At 44.5% G+C, this 16,236-nt stretch overlaps 1 protein-coding gene across 33 annotated transcripts in view; it reads left to right on the plus strand.

Moving 5' to 3' along the window:
* The window catches only part of LOC108034817 (CUGBP Elav-like family member 4), a 277,319-nt gene that overhangs the window by 216,631 nt on the left and 44,452 nt on the right, over positions 1–16,236 (plus strand). For all 33 annotated transcript variants that reach the window (XM_044094806.2, XM_050886647.1, XM_050886650.1 and 30 more), the window contains one exon: positions 11,590–11,669. In XM_044094806.2, the coding sequence (XP_043950741.1) occupies positions 11,590–11,669 (80 nt within the window). The remainder of the gene's footprint in view (positions 1–11,589; positions 11,670–16,236) is intronic.

Consider the following 16,236-nt stretch of genomic DNA (forward strand, 5'->3'; position numbering starts at 1 on the left):
AAAGGGTTGCCCGGCGCTGGCTGATGAGGATGTATTCAGGGCGGGATAAGGATGTGGATGTGGATGAGGATGAGGATGTGGATGTACTTATTAAAGGCAAGAGGATTCCCAGAGGCCGCAGAACCCTCTGCAGCAAATTTAATTAACTCAGTTGAGCGCGCCCTCCCCTATCAATAAAAGATTAGTCCTATCAGCCATGAAATATGCCACTTTAGATATTTGTTTTAGCTCGCCAAGGATTATTGAAAAATTAATTCAATAAGGGCAGAATCTACGCTTGTTTTCTTTGGCTTTCTCTAGATAGTTATTGATAGAGAATAGCCTGGCTGCCTTAGGCTTTAATATTTTTAATAAGCCCCATAACGAAGACAGCTCTCGGGAACTTATTAAATTTCAGACAAGGAGCTGCTGCTGCCGCTCCTGCTGTTGCTGCTGTTGCCACCACCTGTCAGTTGCACATATTTTGTTATTATCTGGAGGTTATAGGGAGAGGCGCCCAACCGTATGCCATATACATATTCTGCAGCTCATTTTCTAGCTCATTGCCGGGGCCAAGACATGAGCTAAATTAATTTATTCCGCTTTTGTTGTTAGACAATATCCTTTTCAGCCTCCTGGCTCCTTGGATCCTTGCTCCTTGGCTCCTCGACTTCCCGTAACAGGATACACGGCAAAGGCAGCCCGAGTCGAGCCGCGAAGGCATTTAATGAAAATGGATACCACTAAGGCCCGGCCTCCCAGCCAGCTATCCTTTTTCAAAGCTCCGAAGGCACAAAATAAAATAATATAAAACTGACACTGGGTTTTCTGAGCCTGTTTGTTGGCTTGTGGGTTGCTAAGCCGCGTCAAGTGTCGACAGGATGCCTAGGGATAGGATCTTAGGTTCTGTTTTCCCCGCTCCATGGGTAGCCCAAAAAACATGGCAACAATTCAGCAAATGAGCCGAGAGAGATTTTAAAATTTGCCCCTTTAGAGTTGCTTAAGTTGAATTTATCCCCCGCTCGATTCCTGCAACCCCACTTATCGAGTTCTCCATCTTCTTCTCTGTTTTAGGTAAGTGCCCCAGGCTTCATCCTTACAGCAGAACACGTGATCCACGTGGCGGTAAGCAGATGGAAATCAATATATAGTATTTACCTCCCACCCGTTCTGCGAATATTCCCAAGAATTCTTAGTTCAAATTGGCCATTTACCACAGCATATGTTATTCACCGCAGTAGCCGCTCTGTCGAAATGCAAATGAGTCTGCGATGGACTCTGTATCGTTGTTAACCACAAAAAGTGTCGACTATCAGTCAATTGACAGGAAACAATGCATAGTAATGAGAACAAACTGCAGTTGTATATAGAGTATGTGGCAGGCCTTTGAAGATTTTTGAATAATATAATAACTACACCGTTTCCTCGGTTAACCGCTTTTGAAATTAACTTTGAAATCTCACTTGCAAATCTCTCGCCAAAACAGGAAGTGGCTTAGCCACTAGAACATATACATATTTTCAATTAAGAATGTTAGCATGAGGTTAAATATTTTGAAAAGACCTTTTAGTTTTCTCAATTTGTAGTTATATAACTTTAGTTGTCTGTTATGCGAAACAACGTTTTATCTTAACACCAGAAATTAAAAGCACATTGAGAAATCTACCTTAAAGTGCCACAAAAATTAACATGACATTGAGAAATCGGTCATAAAGTAATAGTTAAACAGTCATTTGCTGGTTTTTTAACCATAACTAAGGACTTTAGCCTGTCTTGGCTAATAATACATTTTCTTAGTCGAATTCAAAACAGATTTTTTGCAGTGCAAGCCCAAGGCGTTGTTGCCTCGCCTCTTCTCTTATTTTTCCCCTAGCTTTTTGCCACCGTTGGTCGGCACTCAATCAAAAATCACATTTCCGTGTCGGCTGTTTGGCGCAAAAAGCAAATAGCACATACACCCGCACAGATGAAGCAAATGTAATTAAAATTCGATATACTTGTTTTTGCAAAACGGCCTGCAGAGAGATCGCCTGGAAGGTGGGCGAGAGTGGGGGAAAGGAGTTAGGCCTCGGTTTGACCATGTTTTATATGGCCTGGGGGTGTGGCTGGAAGCGGGTGAAAGTGGGGGCCGGGGAGTTGCATACATCATCATCATCGTCGTCGTCATCGTTGCTGGCAACAGCATTTGGCAAAAATTTTAGCTTCAATTTAAATTTTTGGTCAGATTTGCACGTACTCAGCCTCGCTTCGTGTGTTTTTGTAATTACATATACACACACGCACACAACCACACAATTCATGCAAATTGATGTTGCTTTTAGCACACACACACTCGAAGAAAAGTACTTCTCAAATAAGAAAAAGCAATAAAATGTTTAGAAAAATTAAATAAAAAGGAATCTTAAGAATTTCGAGATAATCCCAATTAAAGAATTTTATTTTTAAGGGCCGGAGATTAAGTATTTATTTACTCGTCGTCTATAATATTGGTTTTAAAAAACAAAAGCCAACCTAATGCTTGCACACACTGAAAGAATATTGTACTCAAAATAAGTAATAATAAAAAGTGTGAAAGGAACATAACTTTAAAAAAGAAAACCTAAAAACAATATTCTATAATAACGTCCTAAAATATTTTACTTTAAGGTATAGTACTTTTTTTTGCAAGCTTTAAATATAAGAGAATTATAAAAAAAAAATGTAACAGAATTTCTAAAATTTAGTCTTGATTTTTTTCCCGAGTGCACAAGTCATGGAAAAAATAGAAGCAGCATAGGAAATTTTCGGCTGCTGCCTGCGCTACTTTACAACACTGGCCCACAACAATGAAGATTTATAATGCCCTTCTGGCCTCTAGCTCAACGCCCGTTGTCATGGCGATGCTCGGGGCCCAAAGTACTGTGTGCCTTAATAGCCATATATCAGGGTTCAGCGGCGATTTGGCCGAGGCCGACAACAATCGAAGGGAAAAGTGGAAAAATGGCAACGAGAAGAGTGTGGCATTTATAGCTGGTAATTGGAATCAGCTTGAAAGGCCAACCTCACGTAAATCAGACAGATGTATTTCCACAGCACGGAATATTATTCAAAGCATGGTTTTAAGCCGAAGCTGCTGGCATTGTATAAGTTATGCCAATCACATAACAAAATATGTGTTTTTGCCCGACTCAAATTAAATAAGAGCCGCACAGCCACTACCACGGCCAGCAACAACCACTGCAAATCGCACACTCAAGCGCAGAGCGTAACAAAATTCAATATCGCTTTTAATTGCATGTTGCCGGGGCAACAGCAGCAGCAACATCGCAGCAGCAGCAGCAGCAGCAACAAGCGACAGACATTGTAAGCCCCTTGCAAACTGAACCGTCGAACGGATGAAGGACGATGGGTTGGGGATGCTGGCCACTTATATAAGCCTGAATGCCTGGAACGAACCTGTAATTTAGCAAAATGTTATGTAAACTTTAAATCGAGTTATGCATTTTAATTGGTTGTTGTACAATTTTGCAAGCGTCACGTTTTGTTTGCCACATCACAGAGCACGGAGCCGAGCTGCCGCTATGCATATATATACACACAGATACGGAACATGAATATATAGATGGGGGCGTACAACAATTGAAAATGCAATGCTTCACAGATTTTTGCGTAATGCAATTGAAAAGCTTGTTCAATTTGCAATATTATTTATGCTTTCTCTCCTGGGCTTTCAAGAGTTTTTCCGGCTTGGTTTTTTTGAGGAATTGTGGCTGCCTTGAGGAGGGAAGACGCAGAAAACTAAAGAAAATTGCCATTTCTCGTGAGAGGCACTTCTGGTTACAAAAATTTCCGGTTAATTAAATAAATTTCGTAGTGAGGAGAGAGAGAGAGTGCAGCAAGTGCATCTATCCCGGCGGCAGCTTAATGTTAATCTACCCTATGGCTTAATTGCTGCCACTGCCACTGGCACTGGCACTGGCACTGCCACAAATTGCGACCAAAAGGTCTCGGTCCCAGGACTCCGCTTCCTTCGTCTGCGGAGCTAACTCATTTTAATGATGCTGCTACCTGAATAAGGAGCCCAGTGCAGTGGGCCCCGGCTCACGGTGTCTTCGCTCTTCCGCCGGCCTGGCCGAGGCAACTTCGAGGCAATTATGGCCAACTTGGCTGTGCTTACATGTGGCCAAATTGTTGTGGCCCGTCTACGTCTACGTCTGCATCTACGTCTCGGTGGCATTAAAAATGAATAATGTGCGCGACTTGGGCGCACAATTTATGCACTCACCGTCCAGATGGTTACCCGAGCCAGCTGGCTAGCCGGGCCCGGAGGCCCTTTTCAATCATGTCCAAATCCATGCAATCAAATTCCCCGGCACTGGCAATACAATTAGCTTCTCCTTCTGGCCCGGAGAAGGAAAACAAAAATACATTTTTTGCATGCTTTCGGACGGCGCAGTTTATTAGGCTTAACTTAGCCACCTGGACAGGTCCTGCTCCTGCTACTGCTCCTGGCTCGTCCTGCCCACGCTTTGATGTCCTGGCTAAGCCGGCTAAAATTGATTTTCCCTGCCGCCCCTGTGTTTCTGTCTTTATTTTTATATATTCACCCCTGCCCCAGAGGGCCGGCAGAGTCAGCAATAAAGTTCAAATGAAGCGAGTTGCTATTAAGTTATGCGGCCTTAGTACTGCCTCGAATTTGTTTGGTCCTTCGGCTAAATAAGTGGGCGCATAAATCGCCAAAGGATAGCGAATGAAATGCTGCGGAATAAATGCTGAAAACAATCAAGGTAGTTGTAGTAATAGTTGGCCATCCTGACAGAGAGATTAAAGTTCATTTAAGGCTCCTTTGCTTGGCATTTTCTTTTTTTTTTGCCGTTGTTGTGTGTTTTCCCGGGTGCGGAAAAACCTCGGCGCCCCAAACTGTGCTGCGGTTTTAGTTGCATTTGACTTTGCGGTTTGACGTTGTTGCGTTTGGCTTGTTGTTTTGTATGTTTTTATGTGTGTTTTTTGTTTTTTGCCTTTTTGTTGCCCCTTCTGCAGCACACGCAACAGCTTTTTGTTCACACTTTCGCCTGGCAAAACAATTTTCCTCCCAAATCTGGTTGGGAAAAAGTGGGCCGGCGTCGCCTGGCCCCGCATGCATTGCGGTTTCTGTTGCATAATTATTATGTTGCGGTTACTGTGCCTTCCCGCCCCTCCCTCCGCCCGGATCCTTGCAGCTCCCGAGTCCTTGCCACCAGTTTCGTGTTGCTGCTGCAGCAGAAGCATTTACCTTGTTTGTGGTTCGCTGAGCGCTGGCAACAGTTTTTCAGGACCTGAAATTACTTTGGTCAGGGGCGGCAACAGGGGGTGAGGGTTTTAAATCTTTGACGGTGCAGTTTATTTAGGCGGTTAAAAGGTACGTTTTTGCCCGATTTTCCCCCCTTTAACGAGTTTTAAACTGGAATTTGCGGGCCATCGTCGATGATTTGAGGCCAAAAGTAATTGAATTGGATGCAGAGACAATGGCTTTTTGGCTTTATACCCTAACTATGCCGAATTCCAATGATGTTGGACCCATCCCCTTGACATGGGTCTGTTTGGAATGCCAAGGATATGCGCCAAAGGACGGGGTAAATAGTAAATAACAACAAGCAGGAGAAGGGCAAAACTGACAAGACAGGAAGTTGCAGAGGCAACATTTTTCGGCTGCGCCCAACAAATGTTACACAAACCCGGGGCTTGGGGGGATAAAAAGGGTTCGGGGCCGGGGCGATGGTGACTATTTGGCTTGTCCTTCGCAGGACGACTGCTTGTGCTGCTACTTGGTCGTCTGTTGGTGTCATTTGTTAAAGAGGCTTGTCAACATGCCTTCTAACAAGCTGGCTCGGACTTCGGGCCCAGAGAGCCACTGTAAAGTGGTTGGGAAGCGAAGAAACTTTTTGGCCCGTAAGTCGGAGCAGAAAGCAATAATATTTCAGCTTTTGTTATAGGTTTTTGGCTCTCGCCCATTTGGGAGCGTAGGGGCGAGATGCTGCTGCTGTGTATGTGGCTCCGGCTTGTTTGTTGTTCGCATTTTGTAGCATACTTTTGTGCACTATTTGCACAGCACTTGTAAGCCTTGGCGTTGGCTTTTCAATTTGCCCGAGACATTTGTATGTACACAAAATATTATTTTCTTAATTGGTGTTTATTGTGTGTCAAATGCACACTCACACATGCGTTGATAGGCCGAGGGGCAGCACACTTGCCGGCCAACTCTCAAAGGGCCCATAAAAATGTCAGCAATTCGAGACCATATCTGAATCCACTCCCATCTATTAAACGATGGCCAGAACATTTTTGCCCTGTTGAAATGTAATTTACATTGGACCCCATCCTGGCTTTGGATCCCAAAAACAGTGCTCAAAGGACAAAAGATCTTGTCCATCGGCAAATTGCTTATGAAATTGCAATTTGAGTTCACTCTGGGCACTGATTTTTATTTAATTTGGCCTGCAGGATGTCCAGTCCAGTAAAAAATGTATCACATTACACGTACGGGGAGCCAGTGTTTTGCCTAGCACATCCAAATCCAGAGACTGCCTTTGCATGTGAACTGGGAATCCGGTCTCGAATTTTATTTACTGAACTTGCAAATCCTCAAAATGCCTCAGGCCTGGCGGGCCAGAAACTTTTATTGTTTATCAACTGGCAAAAGGTAGTCGAAAGTTTCACTCCAAACCTCTGAGCCCCCCTTCGAGTGGCCTTTTTTCGGTTCAAAATCAAGAATAATGGTCCCATTGGGCATTCCAACTACGTGTCGGCAGAGTGTGTGTCCCGGGATCCACTCGAAAAAGTCTATATGATTTGTATGCAAAGTGCTGGGGCCTCTCGCCCGGTTGCAGAGTTCAATTTCAGTCGTTCTGGGGGCTCTCCAATGTTTGTGTTTTGCAGCTCGTAGTTGGCCATATTGATAAGTTCTGCCAGCGACAGATTTGATTAGACATGCTGGTCAAAGTTTTGGCAAAACCCACACACATACAACCCCGTATAGCTTTCGAAACGACATTAGCTACCTGGCCGGACATCATATGTTGCATTCGGATGAGTTTATTTGATTTCTTCTGCCATCTCTATGTATATCCACATCTCCCGAGATGCATTCAACTGCGAGTGTCATGCCGCAAATGCAATTTGCTTTTGCTGGGGGGAGATGGACATATAGCCGTGGCCATTCCTATTCCACATATGGCCGAACTCTACCTGCCTCGCTGCCACATGCATCAAACAAATTCGATAGCCTTGCCATCGCATAATAAGCGTAAACGTTGGCTAACAAGATTCATGCTACGCTTTTGCGCCCAAGAGGCAAACATGCAATGGCCATCAGAGGACCAGAAACCAGGGACCTCCACCTCATTGCCAGCCCCGGTAGCCTGGCATCCCGGCATCCTCACATCCTGCCACCGTACCATCCTCCTAGCCGGCCAACAAATGACTATGACGCGACCGGTGGCCAGCGAATGTCGCGCGCTTAATGCAACTTTGTTGCTCCTCCTGCCGGCCAGCTGCCTTGGCACTGCTCTCATCCTGGTCGGCAGCGATTGAAAAATCCCACTAGGGCGTTTTTAATTGGATTTTAAAATACTTGTCCCATGCAGCAGTGCCACTGGAAGCGGCAGGCAACATCAGGCATCACGGGCAGGCGAGAGGGGCATGTGCTGGCTGGCCCGGCCCGAACATGAGCCTGCCCCTCCAGGCGGCGACCGACAAGGCCAACATATCGACCAAAACCCCATTTGAGGAAAGGGGATGGGGGCCTCAACACGCTCGTTATCCTTGTTTCCTGCCGTAGCTGCTGTCCCAATGTCCTGCTGCCATTGCTCCTGGCTACAGCTCCACATGGAGCTCCTCCTTCTCCTCCTGCTGCTGCTGCTGCTCCTGCTGCCGCTCTGCACAATTTGGTTACGTGTTTGACCAGCGGCGATTTTTCATGGCAAGGCATTTTTTTTTTGGGTGCGGGTGGTTGAGGGGGTTTCGGGTTTCCCATACATTAATGGCATTGCAAATTTGTATTGCAAATGTGCAAGTTGTGGCCAAGCATGAATACGGCCCCCTCAGAGTACGCCCATAAATTTAATCGCATGTGCCGCCCCGAAATCTCGTGCAACTCAATTGTCGCAGCATGTCCTTTTTTGGCCGGTCAAAGATTGACCCATTGGGGTCAAAATGTTGCCGGGCAATCAGATGGAAAGGTATGGCTTAAGTTTAAGTGGAATTGTATACAGATAAAAAAATGCATAAGATAAGATTATAGTTTTGATGAAATTCGCCATCTTTTGGGGCTCTTTTTAGAACATTTCTATCTTGTCCACAGTCTTTTTGGGCTCCCACAAGCTTTTTCATATGAGAGAATGTTCAAAGAGAGGAAATTCAAGACAGGCCAGTTCTCAATATCAAGCTAACAATATTCAATGCTAAAATATGATACTGAATAAATTCACTATGCTTAATCATTTTGCCTCTTAGGTTTTTCTCTGTGCACTCAAAATCGAGGTAAAGAGATAAATTCTGCAAGCTGGTGATTAAAATAAACTTATGCTTGAAGAAGCTTAAAGGTGGTTGCCAGTAAGACAGACGGACTGCGACTTGCCTGACTATAATTTTAATGACAGCTCAACTTTTGCATTAGCATTAGCATATTTGATTAAAAAGTGTCATTAGGCTCGGCTCCTTAGCTTCCAGCTCCTCAGCTATTCTCTCCGCCAGGAGCAGCTGGCTGCATCATTTCACGCTTCACCGGAAGTTGCACAAGACGCTAAAAACTTGGCGCACTTGCTCACATTTTAATTTCAACTAATTGCCGAGAATCAGGGAATCATCATCGTCTTCATCGCTCTGCCTCTCCTGGCCGTTAAGTAATTAAGGCGTTGCACTCTGTTAGCTTTTCAGAGATTGTCCTGCAACCTGTCCTTCTGCGCTAATTGTTAAAAGTGTTGTCCGTCGACTTGATTTGTATGTAGATTCAATTTTCCTGCTCCCGACATCAAAGCCACGCTGATGAGGTCGGATTCGGACTGAGCCAGCCGTCTGAGTCACCTCTTTCGCTGACTAATTTGCTTTTAATTAATATAATGACTCCAAGTTTGACAACTATCCGTGATGTTGAGCGACCGCCTGGAAAGGGTAAATAATCAAATGGTTCCCTAGAAAGTCAACCAAGTCGAACTTGGCTCAAAGACACACAATTAGCCGGCTGGCAAAGAATCCACACTGTTTGCTCAAGATGCTAATGAATGTCCAACTTTGGGCGGGTGGGGCTAAAGGAAACTTTTCCATAAATACGAAATGAGATATAGAACTTACGCACTTGCCAACAGCTAAGTGATCTGAACAATGGAAACATTTATAAAGCTTTTCCTGATATCTTGTTCGGGCTCTCTTGTTCAAGGTGTTCGAACATTCTAAGCCTGCCAGCCCCTGAAAAGTAAACTTTGCTCGGCTCACAAAAGTTATGCCAAGAAAAATACATTTCACATAAAGCGAAAAAAGCCTTCTTCAAAATATATACAGAAAAAACAAAAACAAACACAAAAGAAACAAAAGGGACACAACAGCAACAAAAAATGGAAAAGGAAAATCAACTTTGATTTAAGTTTACAAAAATGCTTAGCAATTGCCTTGCTTTTTTAACTTTTTGTTTTGTATCCATTTTTTTCAGTTCGTTGTTCTCTTTCATTTTTCAGCTGTGTGGATTAACTGGCAACAAAATATTTTATTTTTTATTGCTTAGCAGCGCTGATTTGCACTCTTGTGTCCCTCGGTTTCAGCCGCCCAACCCGCCCGAAAAATCCCAAGCGCTGGGACAGGGAAAATTCTGGATTTTGTTGTCACTTCAACACACAAAACATAAAATACACAAGAGTCGCGTCGAGGCGGGCCGAACAAAAATCCACTTGAATTTTTTACACTTTATTTTTTGTACATTTGCAACAAGGCGAATAAAAAGGAATTTTCCCTTATAGCCCCGCGATTCATTTCATTTTTTTACTTTTCGCTGTTGCTCTTCGCGCTGTTTGCACGCGAAATTTGTGCTTGTCTGCCTTTCGGCTTGTCAGCTCGCATGTTGCATGGTTTTAGGCGGGATTTGTTTTGCCGCACCCCCTTTTCACCCGCCCCTGGAATAGCGTCAACTACAAAGGCAGCAACAACAACGGGAGTGGCAACAGCCCAAGCCGCAATTTGGACACCCATCCTGTCCGAACCCTCGACGGGCTGAGGGTTCTTTCTGGCTCGGGCTCGGGAATTAGACATTTGGCAGGGTTTTCGGACCGGGAACTCCCGCCCCCAGGGCTCGCCCAGCTGCAGGGTCTTAATTTTCAGCATTGTTGATGTTTTGCGTACGGCACAGAAACAACAGATGAAGCGCCGTAGAGCAAGGGTTAAGCCAGGCCTTAATTAATTCCTTGGCGACGGCGGGGTTAAAAGGTAGAGAGTATGCGAACATAGAGGATTTCGGCTTGATTCGAAAGAAATCTGCTGTGTCGAGTTGGGGGAATGAAAACCTCCTTTGGAGTCTAGGTCTAGACAAAAATGCCCCTTAAAGTGCGGATCCAAAGAATTCGCGTTAGTCTCTAGGGCTTAAAAAACCGCTTACCTTGTAAGACAGAAGAAGTCGCGTTTTTATGCTTATATTTTGATTTGAAATTGTTATTATTAATATGAATGAAAAATACTATTTACAATATACCCATTTAACTGAAATAATGTTGAGTAACCTGATTTTTTGGCTTCTCTATATAATGTAACATCCCAAATATATATTCATTTATATTTTTAATGACTTGTCAGATAGCCAATACCATACATAAAACTATACAATCGAGCTCTCTTAATTTGCTCTCAATTTACAAATGTAAAACAATGCTCGAAGCTAACGAGCATTACCGCATTTTTAAATCGTTTTCAAGCACCGGCTTACATGCGGTATAAGCCGCGTTTATTCCCGCCACACTACGCTCCTCTCGAGACCCCTGCTGCCGCCCCTGGCCCCGGCAGGTCCTTACTTTTTGTGGTTATTACTGTATATTAAATTAGCATAAATGATTTTTAATAATTATGCCATTGAAGCCGGGGCGTCCTCCACCTCGAATCTGCCCCTTCCCCGGCAATAGCTGGCACCCACAAATTACGATATAATGAGCGAGCAAGTGCAGCGGAAATTCCCCCTCTTTTTTTCCTGTATATTTTTCGGTTCAGTTTGAATTTTACATTCCATCTCGTAACGGGCAGCGCGGGCCGACTATTATTTTTATATAATGGGCGTTGATGGGCGCAGATTCCACCGATGTCGATGTTGATTTTCATGCCAGAGTGCACGAGGCGATTCTTGCAAAAATGTTTTTTAATTGCACTTAAAATTTTATTTAAATGCCTCGCACACACACGTCGAGGCTGCGCAGCTGTAGCCACATCTGAACTCTTCACCGAGGCTTTCGCGTCGGTATTTATGGAATGTTTACCGATTTTTAAATTCAATATTCTGCATTGTACGAGTGCCACTGACTGAAGTGGCAGCCACACTGAAGGAATCATTCATATACGAAAATAAATTTCCCTGAATAGCCATTGAAACACTGGGACTAATCAAGTTTTATATTTCATTTGCAGGCTGCGCTTTCGTCAAATTTGGTTCGCAGCAGGAGGCCCAGTCAGCAATAACCAACCTACACGGAAGTCAAACTATGCCGGTGAGTAAGGGCAACCAATTTTGGCTATATGTATATACAAACGACTTTGATGGTTCATATTCGGAATGGGCCCCCAGCACCTTTGTGAAATTAGAAAATTGTGTTTTTCCCTGGCCAAGGCATCGCTTCTCGATGGCCCTTCTGTGCGAATAATACGAAAATAATGAAATTTCAAACCTGAAGTATGCATACTCAAGTTGTTGTACTCGACATTCGGTGGTGTTGTTGGCGATTCTCATCGTTGAAAAGTACTTAGCAAACTTCATTTAAGCTACAAGTGCCCGTTCGGCCCCCTGAGCTGCCATGATTTATAAATAAATTCAGAATTAAATTAAATGCCGTATTATTATTACTTTTTCCTTTTACGCCGCACTTCAATAACAAATCAAGAAGCTCGCTGTACTCTAATTTTCTAAAAAAGGGAAAACACAAAGAGAAAGTAAATCAAAATAGCTTTTGGCGGGGGAGAAGAGAAGGCCGAGTGGAAAAGTAGGAGGGTTTCCCGCCAAGTGACTTCATTATGCTCGAGTTCTGTAAGGAATCACCATATATAGCCGAGATTGCGGCGCTATATATCCGAAGCCTTATAGCAGAGCCGTTAGCTCTATGACAACGTAGCCCGGGAATTATTTCTCCGGCTTTTTTTCCTACTTCTTGCTTTGCTGCTTGCGAAAAATAAATGAAATTTGCATGACACTTGAGTTATTTTGCACGTAAATTGCTTCTTTTGACAAACAAACAAGCAAATACACAAACCAGCTGCCGGGGGAATGGCAGTGGTAGTGGCTGAAACGCTGCCATTGTTGTATTTTCGGTGTTTACAGCCAGGCAGCCAGTGCAATCCCAAGTCTCCTCCAAGTCCCAGTACCAATCCCGGCCCCAGCCCAGGTCCTCGTCCCTTTTCGCTCTTCACTCTTTCAGCAAACGAATTTTACATTTTGGGTTTTGTGTGTTTGCGGGCTGCTCGGCTCTCACTCAAGTCGACAACTCGTTGGCGCATTTAAATTCAAATTCAAATATTGTTGATGAAATTTGTTGCTTAATTTGCAATTTAGATGCGTTTTTAAACAAACGCCGCGGCGCTGCCAGAGAAATCATGTGTTTACTTAGGCGGAAGTTGATGATGATGAGGGATGAACGGCTGCCACGCAATTACAGTCCCCAGCTTAGTTTGTGTGGCGGTCGGGTAAACCCAGTGACACTTGCCGTTGGCCAAAAGTTACACATTCTGCGAAACGGACTTCAAAAACTTCAAAAATATAGCCGCAAGTGAGGCAAACAAATACGCAAAGACGCTGCAAGAACAAACAGAGAACTCCTTAAGTCAATTTCAATTTCAAAGCACAAACCGTCACATTTTATAGCTGATTGCAGTTGATACACAACAAATCAAAGTACAGCCCCGGGCAGAATTCGATCGAAAAGGGAGGCTAAGATGAAATCTGTGTAAATTGCCATCTACCCGAGCATTACCATAATTTTTGTCTACCCTTCGCACTTTCTCCTTTCCACCTGAATGGCATTATTAGGGGGTGGCGGCTGGGGGGGCTATCCGCTGGAGGCCTACAGCCAACTGCACTTTACCTCCAATTACCCAGGAATGTGCCTCGTACACATTCCTGCACCTTTGGCCCAGGGCCTTACACGCTTGGAATGTCCTGTGCCCCTTCTGGGCTAACACAACACACAGCTGCAATTTTTCACCTGGCCAATTTTTAAGATGAGCAGGAGCCCCCCAAAAGACGGCGCTGGCAAATAGCTGCTGTGGAGGAGGAACACAAGAAAAACCTGCTGCAAAGCAAGTTGTACATTTTTCTACTTGTTTTTTTTAATTTTAAGAGCAAGTAATTTCGTTTTTGCCCACCTTTTTTCATACCTGGCTGCATTAAGCATTTTAATGTCAGTTTTGCCCCCTGCGCGGCTGTAATTGCAATTTGGCATTACGACTGCGGCGCGCAAGGGGATGGGAAGGGGTGTGGAAGCGGTTCTAGAAGCGGTTCTGGAAGGGGTTCTGGGTGGGGTTTTGGGAGGAGGTAATTAGCGCAAAACGACGCCAGCTGCTGTGTTGTATAAAAATTTTAGCTGCCACGCAAAAGAATTCCGCGCTTTTTCCTCTGCGTACCATAGGTATATACATTAATTATACGGCCAAGTGCAGTGGGGATAGTGGTGGAAGGTATTGAGGTAGCAGCAGTAGGGTTTTGAGGGCCCGAATTGATTGCCTACCTGCAGGCGTCAAAGTTGCGCCAGACAAAACCGCAAGTTAATTTTAAGCTTAACAAAGTCCACTTCCAACACCCCGGCCGCCTCTTTGGCTTTCATGTTGATGTACCGTGCTGTTCGGAGCTGTTCTGTGACCACAGAAAGCTTTTAAAAAACGAGATGCAGGGGAAGAACATTTTTTGATTACGCCAAACCTTAAGCAGCTTATGAACGCCCCCGGTCCAGGAATGGAATGGACCGAGCGCTCATTAAAAAGGAATTTGCAGGGCGAAAATGGATGGTCAGAGCGGAGCGCCCCGCCTCATCCCCCACACGTTCACTCCCTTGTTAATCTCTTGGCACTCAACATGTTATAAGTCGCTTTTAGTGCGGTTGGCAAACGTTTTCTAAATGCAAAAAAAAGTGAATAAAAATACAAAACACTGTGTGTGTGTGTAGGGGGAGACAGAGCGAAAAAAGTTTACAGTTTACAGTTGTAAACAATAATTTCGTATTCACTCAACACCAACACACGCGCTCACCGCCATTTGCATAAGCCGCTGATGCGATTTTTTGCTGTCCATGAAGTGGGCGCGGCTTAGAAGTGGGCGTGGCCCGAACACTTGTTAATGAAAGCGCGCGCATGCATTAAAGCTGCCTTTTCCTCTAAATGCTTTTGATTGACGAAGCGCAAAAGCCGCCCAACATGCATAGCCAGCAGTTGGAAAAAAATAGAGAGAAAAAAAAACGTAAAAAACGAAAATACAATTTAAAATAAAAACTGTCACCCGGGGTGATAAGAAATGGGAATGGAAATGAAAGCAACGCCCGTAAATAAATTCCTCAAGTTACCACCAGAGTTACTGGAAATGAGGGCACACAGCAGTCCCGCACCTTTGACAGCGTCGGAGTTCCGAATAAATTAGTCAATTAGCATTTCTATTTTTATTTGTTCAGCTGGTTGGAACCACAAATAGTGGCCAAAATGGTCTGGGTGTGGGGGGCGAGAGCCTTGTCACACCTTCTTGCCAACGGGAAACACATGTTCCCAGCCGGTGAACGCAGTCACCATCATCATCAAAGACATTCTTCCCAGTTTGCTTGGTGCGCATTTAAATTTCAAATTAATTTCTCGCCATGTGAAGCTGAAGCAAACAAAAAGTAAAAAAAAAAAAACGAGAAAGATTGAAAGAAATAAGAAATCTGCAAGCTGACAACGCACATAGCGGAGTGCCAGATAAATACGAGGAGAGTCCGCGCTGTCCCAAAAAATGATATGCCACCTCCCTTCCAACCCATCAAACCTGTTTTCACAGTCATTTCGCAGAACGGGCGCCGTAAAATATGCAAAAGAAGAAACATTTTTGCGCGCAGCTCGATTTTTTCTTCTCCTACTTTCGCCGCCCGGCTCCTTGGTCGTTTTGTTTGCTCTGCTCATGGCTGGATTGACGCAACATATGCCACATGCCAGTGCCATCGTCGAATGTTGTGCGACTGCTTGTTGTTCTTCTCGCTTTTTGTTTTCCTCCCCTGCCTCGAAGTGTGTGTGTGAGCGCTGTGTGTGTCTCGCATCAATTATGCTTTTATTTATACAACAATTTTCGTTCTGCTGGCCGTTCAATTTTCGTCAGCAGTCGACGGGCAGAACGAAGAAGTCGAATAAGAGCGCGCTGCCTTAATGCGACTTGACAAAAATGGCGCCCAACGTGGGGCATTGCTGTGCCGCACAAAAATGGCGCCCAACGTGGGGCAGAGCGTTGCGGCTGCTCTTGTATATGCTAGGTGGGTGGCATAGGTATGCTGGAATGGCAGTTTCTTCTTCTTAACGCTTGAGCGACGCCCACACACACACACACACTAGTATCGCACCTTGGCGCTTCAAGCTGACGACCAAGAGAGCGCTGGTTGTTCTGGCCCGGCTTTCTATTTTAATTCACACGCCATTGTTGCTCAGCGCCTAAAAGAAGACGAGGCGAAGTTGAATTTCTAATGTGCAGCAGCTGCTAACAATGGAAGTTGGGGAAAATCGGAGTGGCAGGTGGACGGGATTGGAGGGGGAGTAGGGGAGGGGCTGAGCTGATTGTGTTTTGGCAGCTTGTTCTTGCTGTTAGTTGTTGTGTGTGTGGATGCGTGGGTATTGTATTCCTCTTCCAAAGCATACTTATGTGCGCGTTTAAGCAATTTTTAAATCGCTGTTGTGCCTGTGTGGAAATGGTCGAATAACAAGCAAAGCCACCTTAGACGTGGAAGGAAGGGGGGTGGGACATTTTCATGAGATTGTGGCTTCCAAAATACTTGTAAGTGAATTTTAAAGCCAGCTGAATGGGCGTATTTACAGTAAGTTATTTTAACTTAATTGAAAACC

This window comes from Drosophila biarmipes, chromosome 3L (assembly GCF_025231255.1).
Source record: "Drosophila biarmipes strain raj3 chromosome 3L, RU_DBia_V1.1, whole genome shotgun sequence".
In the NCBI taxonomy this organism is placed as follows: Eukaryota; Metazoa; Arthropoda; class Insecta; order Diptera; family Drosophilidae; genus Drosophila; species Drosophila biarmipes.